Source organism: Oncorhynchus clarkii, chromosome 13 (assembly GCF_045791955.1).
Source record: "Oncorhynchus clarkii lewisi isolate Uvic-CL-2024 chromosome 13, UVic_Ocla_1.0, whole genome shotgun sequence".
Taxonomy (NCBI): Eukaryota; Metazoa; Chordata; class Actinopteri; order Salmoniformes; family Salmonidae; genus Oncorhynchus; species Oncorhynchus clarkii.
The window spans coordinates 45,939,745-45,954,178 of record NC_092159.1 but is presented as its reverse complement, the minus strand read 5'-3'; the positions used below and the strand labels follow the sequence as shown (position 1 = coordinate 45,954,178).

The 14,434-nt window shown below is 43.7% G+C and overlaps 1 protein-coding gene across 2 annotated transcripts in view; it reads right to left on the bottom strand.

Moving 5' to 3' along the window:
• Positions 1–14,434, bottom strand: part of LOC139423981 (paralemmin-1-like) — a 34,094-nt gene that overhangs the window by 9,033 nt on the left and 10,627 nt on the right. Inside the window, exon 2 of one of the 2 annotated variants that reach the window (XM_071175652.1) lies at positions 2,666–2,717. The exons of the other annotated variant lie outside the window; for it this stretch is intronic. Within the exon in view, the coding sequence (XP_071031753.1) occupies positions 2,666–2,710 (45 nt within the window). The 5' untranslated portion in view covers positions 2,711–2,717. The remainder of the gene's footprint in view (positions 1–2,665; positions 2,718–14,434) is intronic. 2 annotated transcript variants of the gene reach the window in all.

Here is a 14,434-nt window from a genome sequence, read left to right as displayed (position 1 = left end):
CATGGCTTGGGGAGAGCAGGTATGTGATGTAGATGTACATGGCTGAGGGAGAGCAGGTATGTGATGTAGATGTACATGGCTGAGGGAGAGCAGGTATGTGATGTAGATGTACATGGCTAAGGGAGAGCAGGTATGTGATGTAGATGTACATGGCTTGGGGAGAGCAGGTATGTGATGTAGATGTACATGGCTTGGGGAGAGCAGGTATGTGATGTAGATGTACATGGCTAAGGGAGAGCAGGTATGTGATGTGGATGTACATGGCTGAGGGAGAGCAGGTATGTGATGTAGATGTACATGGCTGAGGGAGAGCAGGTATGTGATGTAGATGTACATGGCTGAGGGAGAGCAGGTATGTGATGTAGATGTACATGGCTGAGGGAGAGCAGGTATGTGATGTAGATGTACATGGCTAAGGGAGAGCAGGTATGTGATGTAGATGTACATGGCTGAGGGAGAGCAGGTATGTGATGTAGATGTACATGGCTAAGGGAGAGCAGGTATGTGATGTAGATGTACATGGCTAAGGGAGAGCAGGTATGTGATGTAGATGTACATGGCTGGGGGAGAGCAGGTATGTGATGTAGATGTACATGGCTAAGGGAGAGCAGGTATGTGATGTGGATGTACATGGCTGAGGGAGAGCAGGTATGTGATGTAGATGTACATGGCTGAGGGAGAGCAGGTATGTGATGTAGATGTACATGGCTGAGGGAGAGCAGGTATGTGATGTAGATGTACATGGCTGAGGGAGAGCAGGTATGTGATGTAGATGTACATGGCTTGGGGAGAGCAGGTATGTGATGTAGATGTACATGGCTAAGGGAGAGCAGGTATGTGATGTAGATGTACATGGCTGAGGGAGAGCAGGTATGTGATATGGATGTACATGGCTGAGGGAGAGCAGGTATGTGATGTGGATGTACATGGCTGAGGAAAAGCAGGTATGTGATGTAGATGTACATGGCTGAGGGAGAGCAGGTATGTGATGTAGATGTACATGGCTGAGGGAGAGCAGGTATGTGATGTAGATGTACATGGCTAAGGGAGAGCAGGTATGTGATGTAGATGTACATGGCTTGGGGAGAGCAGGTATGTGATGTAGATGTACATGGCTTGGGGAGAGCAGGTATGTGATGTAGATGTACATGGCTAAGGGAGAGCAGGTATGTGATGTGGATGTACATGGCTGAGGGAGAGCAGGTATGTGATGTAGATGTACATGGCTGAGGGAGAGCAGGTATGTGATGTAGATGTACATGGCTGAGGGAGAGCAGGTATGTGATGTAGATGTACATGGCTGAGGGAGAGCAGGTATGTGATGTAGATGTACATGGCTAAGGGAGAGCAGGTATGTGATGTAGATGTACATGGCTGAGGGAGAGCAGGTATGTGATGTAGATGTACATGGCTAAGGGAGAGCAGGTATGTGATGTAGATGTACATGGCTAAGGGAGAGCAGGTATGTGATGTAGATGTACATGGCTGGGGGAGAGCAGGTATGTGATGTAGATGTACATGGCTAAGGGAGAGCAGGTATGTGATGTGGATGTACATGGCTGAGGGAGAGCAGGTATGTGATGTAGATGTACATGGCTGAGGGAGAGCAGGTATGTGATGTAGATGTACATGGCTGAGGGAGAGCAGGTATGTGATGTAGATGTACATGGCTGAGGGAGAGCAGGTATGTGATGTAGATGTACATGGCTGAGGGAGAGCAGGTATGTGATGTAGATGTACATGGCTTGGGGAGAGCAGGTATGTGATGTAGATGTACATGGCTAAGGGAGAGCAGGTATGTGATGTAGATGTACATGGCTGAGGGAGAGCAGGTATGTGATATGGATGTACATGGCTGAGGGAGAGCAGGTATGTGATGTGGATGTACATGGCTGAGGAAAAGCAGGTATGTGATGTAGATGTACATGGCTGGGGGAGAGCAGGTATGTGATGTAGATGTACATGGCTGAGGGAGAGCAGGTATGTGATGTAGATGTACATGGCTGAGGGAGAGCAGGTATGTGATGTAGATGTACATGGCTGAGGGAGAGCAGGTATGTGATGTAGATGTACATGGCTGAGGGAGAGCAGGTATGTGATGTAGATGTACATGGCTTGGGGAGAGCAGGTATGTGATGTAGATGTACATGGCTAAGGGAGAGCAGGTATGTGATGTGGATGTACATGGCTGAGGGAGAGCAGGTATGTGATGTAGATGTACATGGCTGAGGGAGAGCAGGTATGTGATATAGATGTACATGGCTGAGGAAGAGCAGGTATGTGATGTAGATGTACATGGCTGGGGGAGAGCAGGTATGTGATGTAGATGTACATGGCTGAGGGAGAGCAGGTATGTGATGTAGATGTACATGGCTGGGGGAGAGCAGGTATGTGATGTAGACGTACATGGCTGGGGGAAATATCCATCATGTAAGCATAATGTATAGTACATGTCAATGCGCTCTGTGTGGGTTGTGTGCCTAATGTTAGAATGTCTTTAATTGTGTTGACTTCTGCAGAATGTGAGGTTAAAAAGGGTAACTATTTACAGATCACTGCTTTGATGCAGAGTAAAAGCCTCTCAGCCCTGACCGTTGTTGTGCGTCTTTATCAATGCACAAGTTCAAATACATTTGTAAGGTGGAACTAAAACCCTGAGACTCACCTCTATAGCCTGCACTCTCTGCTGGTACTTCTCTGCCTCGTCCATGTTGGGTCTACAACACAAGAACACAGAGGAGAGTTATAGTTACTTTATCCTACTGTAGCAGTCCAGAAAACTGTTCATCATTTAAATGAAACTCAATTATTTAAAGTTGTTCCACACATATTTAGCGAAAGCGCAGAACTGATTTTCAATTCCCCTCGCTGTGGGACAGTGGATGAGAGAGTGTGATGATATGATGCCTGATCCTAGATCAGTCATATATCAAAGCAGTGCAGAGGCTTATCATGGAGAGACTGCTACACTACTGTATTCTGTCATGTACTGGGTCCTTTGGGTGTTGTCCTGTCATCCTTCAAACCACCAACTACATGCTCATATTATTATACACTTTCCACAGAGGTGACTGGAAAACTGCCTGTTAGCAAATCTGCACTTGAGATGATTACTACATAATTCTTATATAATTATTTTCTAAAACCCTAAGTGAGAGAGCAGAGAGGAACTGGGAGAAGGGAGAGCACATAGCAGCCTTTGATGCTGAGTTGCTGAGCTCCCAACAGTAATAAGGCTGATTGAAATGAAAGGAACGATTGATTCCTGGAGCAGCAACCTCACACACACATAAAGTGTATGAGAAGAGGGAGTAACACAGAGGCTGAGGAGAGGACTATGGATCAGTTTGACTTACAGTAAGAGTGGGAGGGGAGAGCTGCTCTCAGAAGATGTATTCGGTTCACACTGCCTTTCCCACTCTGTTTTCACTCCAGTCATTCGTTATCATCAACTGTAAATAAAACGCTGTAAACCAACCTGTCACAGCTTTGATCATCACTGACATGACAATGACACTAGTCCAGAGTGTACTACAGAGTGTACTACAGAGTGTGCTCCAGTACAGAGTGTACTACTCTACAGAGTGTACTACATAGTGTACTAATCTACAGTACACTGTGTACTTCAGTACAGCGTGTACTACAGAGTGTACTACGTAGTGTACTACACAATAGTGTACTACAGTACAGAGTATACCACATAGTGTACTACACTACAGAGTATTACTACAGAGTGTACTACAGAGTGTACCACAGTACATAGTGTACTACAGAGTGCACTACAGTACAGAGTATTACTACAGAGTATTACTACAGAGTGTACTACACTACATAGTGTATTACAGAGTGTACTACACTACAGAGTATTACTACAGAGTGGACTACAGAGCGTACTACACTACAGAGTATTACTACAGAGTGTATTACACTACAGAGTGTACTACACTACATAGTATTACTACAGAGTGTACTACAGAGTGTACTACACTAGAGTATTACTACAGAGTGTACTACACTACAGAGTATTACTACAGAGTGTTCTACACTACAGATAATTACTAAAGAGTGTACATGGGAGTATACTACACTACAGAATATTACTACATAGTGTACTACACTACAGAGTATTACTACAGAGTGTACTACACTACATAATATTACTACAGAGTGTACTACACTACAGAGTATTACTACAGAGTGTACTGCACTACAGCGTATTACTACAGAGTGTACTACGGAGTGTACTACACTACAGAGTATTACTACAGAGTATTACTACAGATGGTACTACACTTGAGAGTATTACCACAGGGTGTACTACACTACATAGCATTACTACAGAGTGTACTACAGTATCTCCTCCTGTCATCTCTTTAAACATACTTAGAAGTGTTGACATACGAAGAGCTGGAAGAGCCCCTTGAGTCAAACTCCAACAACTGTCAGAATGGCTACATACACACACACACACACACACACACACCAAAGCTAACTCTGAGAGACGGCTGCTTGATTGAAGTTGCAGATGTGTTAAGCAATAAAATATCCATTAGGATTTATAGCCAATGACAGCCATTTCATGAGAGCAGAAGAGATTATAATTATACACTATTTTAATTATACAGGTTATAATTCAACCTCAGATATTTACCTTATATCTGTAAATGAACAAATATTCTATACACATGATATACATGATTGGTATAACTAGCCTTCCATGGAGAATGGTACTCAAGAGGCACGGGTGACTATATTTTAAGTACTGTTCTGTCCAACTCAGATTGATACTATATAGCATAAGTGGTTAGAGATTGAGGATGGTTGTTTGGTGTCTGAGGGCTGCACAGCTACAGTGTGATATAGCCATAATCAGCCACACAGGGCTATTGTTAGTCCCAGGTGGGCATTGTAGTGAGGGTGACGGACGGCTCTAGAGGGGGTGTTGGTAGAGGGGGTGTTGTATTGACGGCAGGGCTGTGATGGAGAGGGAGGGGCTGTGACGTCTCACACCCAACACGGGGGTCATTAGTGGGCACTGTCACGGTGATGGAGTGCCACAGGCAGAGGTTAATTAGAAGAAGCACGAGGGCGCTGCCAACCCGGGGGACTCTCTTTGTCCAGATGATGGACGCCTTACACACTGCCAACCGCCAGCCATCACAGAGCCCCCCCCCCCACACACACACACACACTCACTAGGACACTCCAGTCCTTCTGTGTCTGTCTGGGTACAACTGGCTGCTGCTGCTACCCTGGAGAGGGGGGGGGGGTTGTTGCTGCTGTTTCTAGACACCATTTGTTGCATGGTATTCTCCTGGGAATCAGCTAATGTGATGTGTGCTGCTTATCATATGAGCCCACACTCCTTAGAGAGAGATAGAGAGATTTCCTGGGAGGACGTCAAGGGACCGGACCTTCCAGGGAGCTTCCCAGGGTTTCTGCTTAACTTAAATGTAACTTCCGAGGAGAAATGACTAGGGCCAAAGGGACAGAAACTTTCCATGCATCAAATGTCCCTGTACACTGTACTGTAACTCAGCCTCTTGAGAGACCCTGACCTGAAAGAGAGAGATAGAGGAAAGAGAGACACCTGGGTCCTCTGTGACCTGACCTGAGGGGAAAACACAATGTACTTCCGACAGCTACAAATCGAGCACTTAAGCCAGAGTCCCTGCAACCCTTTTCCACTGAGTGGAGTCTTAGAGCGGGACCAAAATGGAATGTAAGCACAGACACTGAGGCTGGTGTGTGGGTGTCCCTCACCTGTCCCCACTCTGTCACTGAGCTCTCTGTCACTGAGCTCTCTGTCACTGAGCTCTCTGTCTCTCTCTCTCTCTCGTCAGCAGAGAGAGGAGTGCTCACGGAACATGGAGTGCCCACTCAGGCTGAACTGATTTCTCTCCAGCTGTGGGTGAGATCCAGGGACGGAGTGAGTGTGTTGTGTGTGTCACATTGAGTGTCTCACAGGGGAACACAGATAGTATGTACAGAAAGGTGGGGGATGTAAATGGGTGGGTGAGGTGTGTGTAGGAGAGAGAGATGGATAGATCTGACCTGTGTTTCTCAGCCACAAACAACTGCAAGACGTCTGACAGTCAGCGCCTTATGTTCTCCAAGGGGGTTGGAAATCTCCCCTGTGTTTTCCGCTTAAGGCACGGCTCACTGAATGTGACTGTGAGACTGGAGGGGGGAGGAACACTGGGAGATATTTACACCAGTAGCACAGCAGGAGGCACATTCTGTAGCCTGACACCATACAGTACAGTATGCATTACTGATGCATACAGAAATAGTTTAAAGGCTTTACACATTCAGTATTACTGTAATCACTATACTGTACGAACAATACTCAAGAAGAGCACTGCCCATATGTTTGGAATGGTGGGTGGAAACATAGGGGAAAGTGTAACATGTAAATGTTACTCCTCCATAGCGAACCCAGTTTATCACTGTGTGGAGGATCAGGATAACCTCACCCTGGAATCCTAACTATGTGGACGGGACTGGAATTGATCTCTCCCTGGAGCTCCCCATGGACTCACTGTGGGGGAGACCAGACCAGCCCGGGGATGGGGGTCAATTGGTCTCCAGGATTTCTGGTATACATTAAGTTGAGTGCCAGGAGTTTTTCCTGACTGTGTGATCTACCCAGGGAAAAGACTTGGCCTTAGTTGTGACTATAACTAGGGCTCAGATTTTTTTCTGGCCAGGTCCCATGATCTGGGAAAAACTCCTGGCCCTAAATGCATCGTAATCGCAATCGTTAGTGTAAAAACAAGAAATGGCCAATCTGGTCTGGCCACTGGTCTTCATGGCACATCCAGTCCACAGAGTGAGACAAACTCAGACCCTGCCACTTAGCCATATTCTACATGGGGGTGAGAGTCAGCCAGTCCAGAGAGAAAGCGATTCTCTGTCCCAGAAACCAGTCATGTACAAAAGTTACACTGCTCCGCTCTCTAATGTATAATTCAGCACTAGGAAGGCATTCTATTTGTCCCCCGGAATCGACTCGGTTTTTAAAGTTACTTTCTGTGTTGTTTTCCAAGTCCTCCTCTACTTCCTGTTGCTGAAAGCATGGATTCAATTGTTTATACTTTTGGTTTTTAATAAAGTGCAAGTGCTTTAAGTCGTTGTGGGTGTGCATGTCAGCATGCATTTGTTTGTTTGTGTGAATCTGTGTACGTGTGTTTGGTAGATTGAGTGCTGAAAGTATAGGGAGCCGTAAAAGTGACAGAATATGAGTGGAATCAGAAATATTTGATTTGAATGCCACAGAAGTATAACTCACAGAACATTCTTCCTCAAAAGCAAAAGCAGGTCTGGAGGAGGAAGCTCACAGCTCTGTGACTGATGTGACGGTGGGAACTCTGGAGATGTGAGAACGGTATAAGCTCCCAGTGAGATTCTGGAGGTTATCAGGAAGCCACACATCTCTCCTGGTAAGCCAGTACACAGCTGTAGTTATACTAGCTAAATATTTTATTCACATCCAAAACATCTCTAAATGGGATGTACGGCAGGGATCAGGGAGATAATTGGCCTTAGCAGAGGTGTTCACCCAGCAACAATATTCATACACCAGTAACTATGGGATGTCCTGAACTCTGTAACCAACACCACCATTTCCAGGAACAGAGGTGCAGCTAACATTCCAGTACAATGAAGTCAACTAGATAATACAGCACGTTCCATCGGAATCACTGTTGTCCAGACATACTGTAGACTGTGGAACTGTACTAGGCTCAGGACAGGAGAGCCCCAACCCTCCTCAGCCTGGCACAGGATGGGCTGCTAGGAGCCAGGACTTCCAGGCCAGTGTTCAGCTGATAGCACACAGCTTAGCAGGGGAGACTGACTCACATTAATGGACTCTCTGTCAGGGACTTCCACCTGGGCCGCACACACACACACACACACACACACACACACACACACACACACACACACACACACACACACACACACACACACAAACACACACACACACACACACACACACACACACACACACACACACACACACACACACACACACACACACACACACACACACACACACACACACACACACCACAATGAAGCTCCTGCCATGTTGAGGCCCAGATTGCAGGACATGTGTCTGTTGCCTACCAAGCGTTTGCATTGTCATTGTGGATTACTTCATCATTGGGTTCAATTACCATCAGAGCTGTGCTTGGTGGCACAGATGGCTCATGTGTGCTCTGTTTGTTTGTCTGAGCCTCTCTGTCAACGTCTCTAATTAGAATAAGGAGAAACAGTATGCTGCTTCCCAACAGGAAGTAAGATGCAGCAATACACTCCATTTAACTTCACAAGAGCTCACACAGGAGCTCCGCCTATCACGTGCATGTGTTTAAACACGTTCAAACGAGCATGTGCACAAACACACACCCACACTTACTAACACACACACTTCACCAACTTTCCCTGGCAAACACACTTGGATGGAAATGCTCTCTCACTTCTTAGCCTCTTAGCGCTACCCCCCTACCTTTTTCAATTTCCGCCTGAACAAAGGATATGCATATTCTTGATTTCATTTGAAAGAAAACACTCTGACGTTTGAGTAAATGTGAATTGAATGTAGGAGAATATAACACAATAGATCTGGTTTAGATAATACAATGAAAAAAACGTAAATAAAAAAACATGTTTATTGTTGTATCATCATCTTTAAAATGAACAAGACAAAACAAACATTCAGACAGGATGATGGGGACAATTTCAGTGAAGAGGGCAACAGTACTTGTGCAAGGCTTCAAAATGATAACTTCCAAAATGAGTGTGCTACATGACATTTATCATGAAGTCACCCAGGTGTCCCACACAAGTAGCCCAAATGTACCCAAGTGGCCAAATTGGTGAAGTTATACATTTTAAATGGAATAACTATATACAAAATACCAACATGGTATTCTAACATACCCCCCCCCCCCCCCAAAATGGAGAAAAAACATGAAAAAAAATATATACATTTACAAAATAACACTTTCAATATTTGGAAGACCCTCAGTCCTCTACACAATATTGTGCTGCTGATGCCAGGTGCCATAGCAGTCTCTTTCTGATGTAAAGGAGAGGGTCACCAAGCATGTGGTGCAGGTGATGGGGGACTTCATTTTGCAAAAAACACAGCGACGCCTCCATGCTGTGCCCTTTTGGCCCTGAGGCACATCTATGCCTGCAGAAATACATTTGGGCAGATGAACACCACTTGTGGCAGGAGCTGGATGAACCAGCTTCAGTGGGGGATGGACACCTTGCCACTGGGGGCTCCCATTCGGAGTCAGTGTCACTGTGAAAGAAAATGTTCAGTTAGAATAGTTTCACATATGAGCCCTGTATCAACAGGTATAATAAACAGATATATATAGAGTACAGGGAACATAAGGTTGAATATATTATTATAGACCTGCTAGATCTACTGTCTCATTTATATTATGACAGACCAGCTAGATCTGCTGTCTATTTTATATTATGACATTTCTGCTAGATCTACTGTCTCTATTATACAGTGCCTTGCGAAAGTATTCAGCCCCCTTGAACTTTGCGACCTTTTGCCACATTTCAGGCTTCAAACATAAAGATATAAAACTGTATTTTTTTGTGAAGAATCAACAACAAGTGGGACACAATCATGAAGTGGAACGACATTTATTGGATATTTCAAACTTTTTTAACAAATCAAAAACTGAAAAATTGGGCGTGCAAAATTATTCAGCCCCTTTACTTTCAGTGCAGCAAACTCTCTCCAGAAGTTCAGTGAGGATCTCTGAATGATCCAATGTTGACCTAAATGACTAATGATGATAAATACAATCCACCTGTGTGTAATCAAGTCTCCGTATCAATGCACCTGCACTGTGATAGTCTCAGAGGTCCGTTAAAAGCGCAGAGAGCATCATGAAGAACAAGGAACACACCAGGCAGGTCCGAGATACTGTTGTGAAGAAGTTTAAAGCCGGATTTGGATACAAAACGATTTCCCAAGCTTTAAACATCCCAAGGAGCACTGTGCAAGCGATAATATTGAAATGGAAGGAGTATCAGACCACTGCAAATCTACCAAGACCTGGCCGTCCCTCTAAACTTTCAGCTCATACAAGGAGAAGACTGATCAGAGATGCAGCCAAGAGGCCCATGATCACTCTGGATGAACTGCAGAGATCTACAGCTGAGGTGGGAGACTCTGTCCATAGGACAACAATCAGTCGTATATTGCACAAATCTGGCCTTTATGGAAGAGTGGCAAGAAGAAAGCCATTTCTTAAAGATATCCATAAAAAGTGTTGTTTAAAGTTTGCCACAAGCCACCTGGGAGACACACCAAACATGTGGAAGAAGGTGCTCTGGTAAGATGAAACCAAAATGGAACTTTTTGGCAACAATGCAAAACGTTATGTTTGGCGTAAAAGCAACACAGCTCATCACCCTGAACACACCATGCCCACTGTCAAACATGGTGGTGGCTGCATCATGGTTTGGGCCTGCTTTTCTTCAGCAGGACAGGGAAGATGGTTAAAATTGATGGGAAGATGGATGGAGCCAAATACAGGACCATTCTGGAAGAAAACCTGATGTAGTCTGCAAAAGACCTGAGACTGGGACAGAGATTTGTCTTCCAACAAGACAATGATCCAAAACATAAAGCAAAATCTAAAATGGAATGGTTCAAAAATAAACATATCCAGGTGTTAGAATGGCCAAGTCAAAGTCCAGACCTGAAACCAATCGAGAATCTGTGGAAAGAACTGAAAACTGCTGTTCAGAAATGCTCTCTATCCAACCTCACTGAGCTCGAGCTGTTTTGCAAGGAGGAATGGGAAAAAATGTCAGTCTCTCGATGTGCAAAACTGATAGAGACATACCCCAAGCGCCTTACAGCTGTAATCACAGCAAAAGGTGGCGCTACAAAGTATTAACTTAAGGGAGCTGAATAATTTTGCACGCCCAATTTTTCAGTTTTTGATTTGTTAAAAAGTTTGAAATATCCAATAAATGTCGTTCCACTTCATGATTGTGTCCCACTTGTTGTTAATTCTTCACAAAAAAATACAGTTTTATATCTTTATGTTTGAAGCCTGAAATGTGGCAAAAGGTCGCAAAGTTCAAGGGGGCCGAATACTTTCGCAAGGCACTGTATTATGACAGACCAGCTAGATCTACTGTCTTTATTATATTACAACAGACCAGCTGTATCTACTGTCTCCATTTCACTTTGGCCATTGTTGTGGGCCTGCCCTCCCCTCAACAGCCTCAAATAGGCTATTTCATGTGGGGTTGGGGTGGGGCGGCAGACACACGCATCTCCCATTTCATTACATTACATTTTTATATATTGCTACTAAAATGTTTAAAAATCACCAATAATATTTTATATTATTAATTTCAAACAACAGTATTAGCATGAGAAGAACTTACCAGTCCAAAACGATGTCCTCTCCATTCAAAAAATATTCCTCCATTTGGGAATCGCTAAATGAATCGTCCTCCAAAAATCTCTGTCTCACTTTCCGGATCAATTTCTTCTAAAATTTAGTGTACATCTGTATATCTAGACTTAGATTTAGCTTTCCCTGACTTAGTCGCCATACTGATTGATATATAAACAGCTGAAGATGCGCTTTACCAAAACAACGCTGTGCGTAACATGCGTTGCTCCTTCCGGTATGAAACTTCAATGGCGAATGACCCTCTTTACGCCGGAGTTTACTACATGGGTTGGTCTTCCAACACATAAACATGACATATTGCCGTTTACCTCAGCTCATTGGCTATCTACCCAGCTAGAGTTCAAGACGATCAGTGGTCATTGGGTTCAAATACAGTCAATCAACGAAACAGCGGTCATATCATTGGTGCACAATGATGTCATTACTTGTTGTCTTCAAATCGGTTTCTTTCAGTCAATACGTCCCGCGAAATGACCCATCAGGTTTGGTTGTGTTACAAACAAACCAGTTGATTGCAATGAAACCAAACATGACTGGAAAAGTTACGTTTACTGTGTGTATTTACATCGAATGTGTCGTCAAAAATTGAATTAGACGGAATTCACGACACAAGCGTTTCACAAAATGTTTCGTGTTAGGCTATAAAAATTTATTTTATCAAACAAAAGACCATTCATTGTGTAACAATGAGCATTGGGATTGCAAACAGAGGAAGATCGCCAAAGGTAAACAATACATTTTATTGCAGTTTGTGATTTTGTTACGCCTGTGCTGGTTGAAATAGTTGTTTTTTTATGGGGCTCTATGCTCAGATAATCGCATCGTATTCTTTCGCAGTAAGTCCTTTTTTAAATCTGACAACGCAGTTGGATTAGCAAGATTCTAGGCTTTCGAAACATGTGAGACACTTGTATTTTCATGAATGTTTAATATTACTATTTATGTAGCGATTACCGTATGTTGTCGAATTTCATCCCGCTAACGGGTACAGTGCGTAGAGGTTAACAGTTTTCCTAGAAAGAGTACTGAACTGTGTGCCGTTTATACTGAACAAAAATATAAACGCAACTTGTAAAGTGTTGGTCCCATGTTTCATGAGCTGAAATAAAAGATTTTCCATACGCACAAAAAGCTTATTTCTCTCAAATTGTGTGCACAAATTTGTTTATATCCCTTGCCATGATAATCTATCCACCTGACAGGTGTGGCATATCAAAAAGCTGATTAAACAGCATGATCATTACACAGGTGAACCTTCCACAGATGTCTCAAGGTTTGAGGGAGTGTGCAATTGGCATGCTGACTGCAGAAATGTCCACCAGAGCTGTTGCCAGATAATTGAATGTTCGTTTCTCTACCATAAGCCGACTCCAAAGTTATTTAAGAGAATTTGGCAGTATAAATAACCGCAGACCATGTGTATGGCTTCGTGTGGGCAAGTGATTTGCTGATGTCGACTTTGCGAACAGAGTGCCCCATTGGAGGTGGGGTTATGGTATGGGCAGGTATAAGCTACTGGCAACGAACACAATTGCATTTTATCAATGGCAATTTGAATGCACAGAGATACCGTGACAAGATCCCGAGGCCCATTGTCATGCCATTCATCCTCCACCATCAACTCATGTTTCACCATGATAATGCACAGCCCCATGTTGCAAGGATCTGTACACAATTCCTGGAAGCTGGACATTTCCCAGTTCTTTCATGGCCTGCATACCAGACATGTCACCCATTGAGCATGTGTGGGATGCTCTGGATCGACGTGTACGACAGCGTGTTCCAGTTCCCGTCAATATTTTGTAACTTCACACAGCCATTTTAGAGTTGTGGGACAACATTCCACAAGCCACAATCAACAGCCTGATCAACTCTATCAACTCTGTGTCACCCTGCATGAGGCAAATGGTGATCACACCTGATACTGACTTTTTCTGATCCACAACCCAATTTTTTAAAAGGTATTTGTGACCAACAGATGCATATCTGTATTCCCTGTCAGGTGAAATTCATAGATGAGGGCCTAATGATTTTATTTCAATTGACTGATTTCTTTATATATTTCAATCTGAGCTGATAAAAGTCGATAAAATCTTTGAAATTGTTGCATGTTGTTTTTATGTTTTTGTTCAGTATAAATGCCTGTCCTATTGTCAATGGATAAAATAGGGTGGGACCATGAGACGTGAAAGTGTGGTTGTGTTGAGCATAAACTGTTCAAGTATTCAGTTAATACGTGATCCAAACTTAGGTGTTCCCAAAACTTTTTGGCCCGTGACCCCATTTTGATGTAAAAAATGTTTTGTGAACCCACCATGTAAAAAAAGTAATGCAATCAACAGCCATTGTATACTTTTTTATTATTGGGGCTATGACAGTTTATTACAAATCAGTCTGCCGGTACTTGTGACAGTATTTCAATCTGAGCGGAGTATGGCTTGAAGTAAATTAAATGTATCAGAAAGGTATTGGGAAGTTCAGAAGATCAGGGCCTGGTCTTGTCTACTCTGTTTTAATGAGTCCTGCGTGGCTTGTGGGCATGGTAGAAGGAAACAGAAGACACATACATGTTTCTTAGAGTGTTACCTTTCGGTGATGGGGTCATAATATTTTGTAGCTTAAACCGTTCAAACGATGGAGCCACATTTGTAGGAAGAAAACTGAAACCGCTCTGTTAATTACAACTGTATCTAGTGGCTACTGGAGGGTACTGGCATAACCCCAGTTCCATGAACCAAGTTTCTCTCCCAAACTCATTTTCAAACCAGGCGAACCCTAGTTAGGGAAACGCTGTCCCAACTGCTGTGTATGTACAGTATGTCAGGTTGCATCCTCTTCCCTGCCCTACCTACCATGCCAAATCAAAGCAATGCCACGAGGAGGTGACTGAGCCTAGCTATAATTAATGGGAACAGACCAGGGTACAAAATGATCAGATGCAGCCAACGCTTCCACCC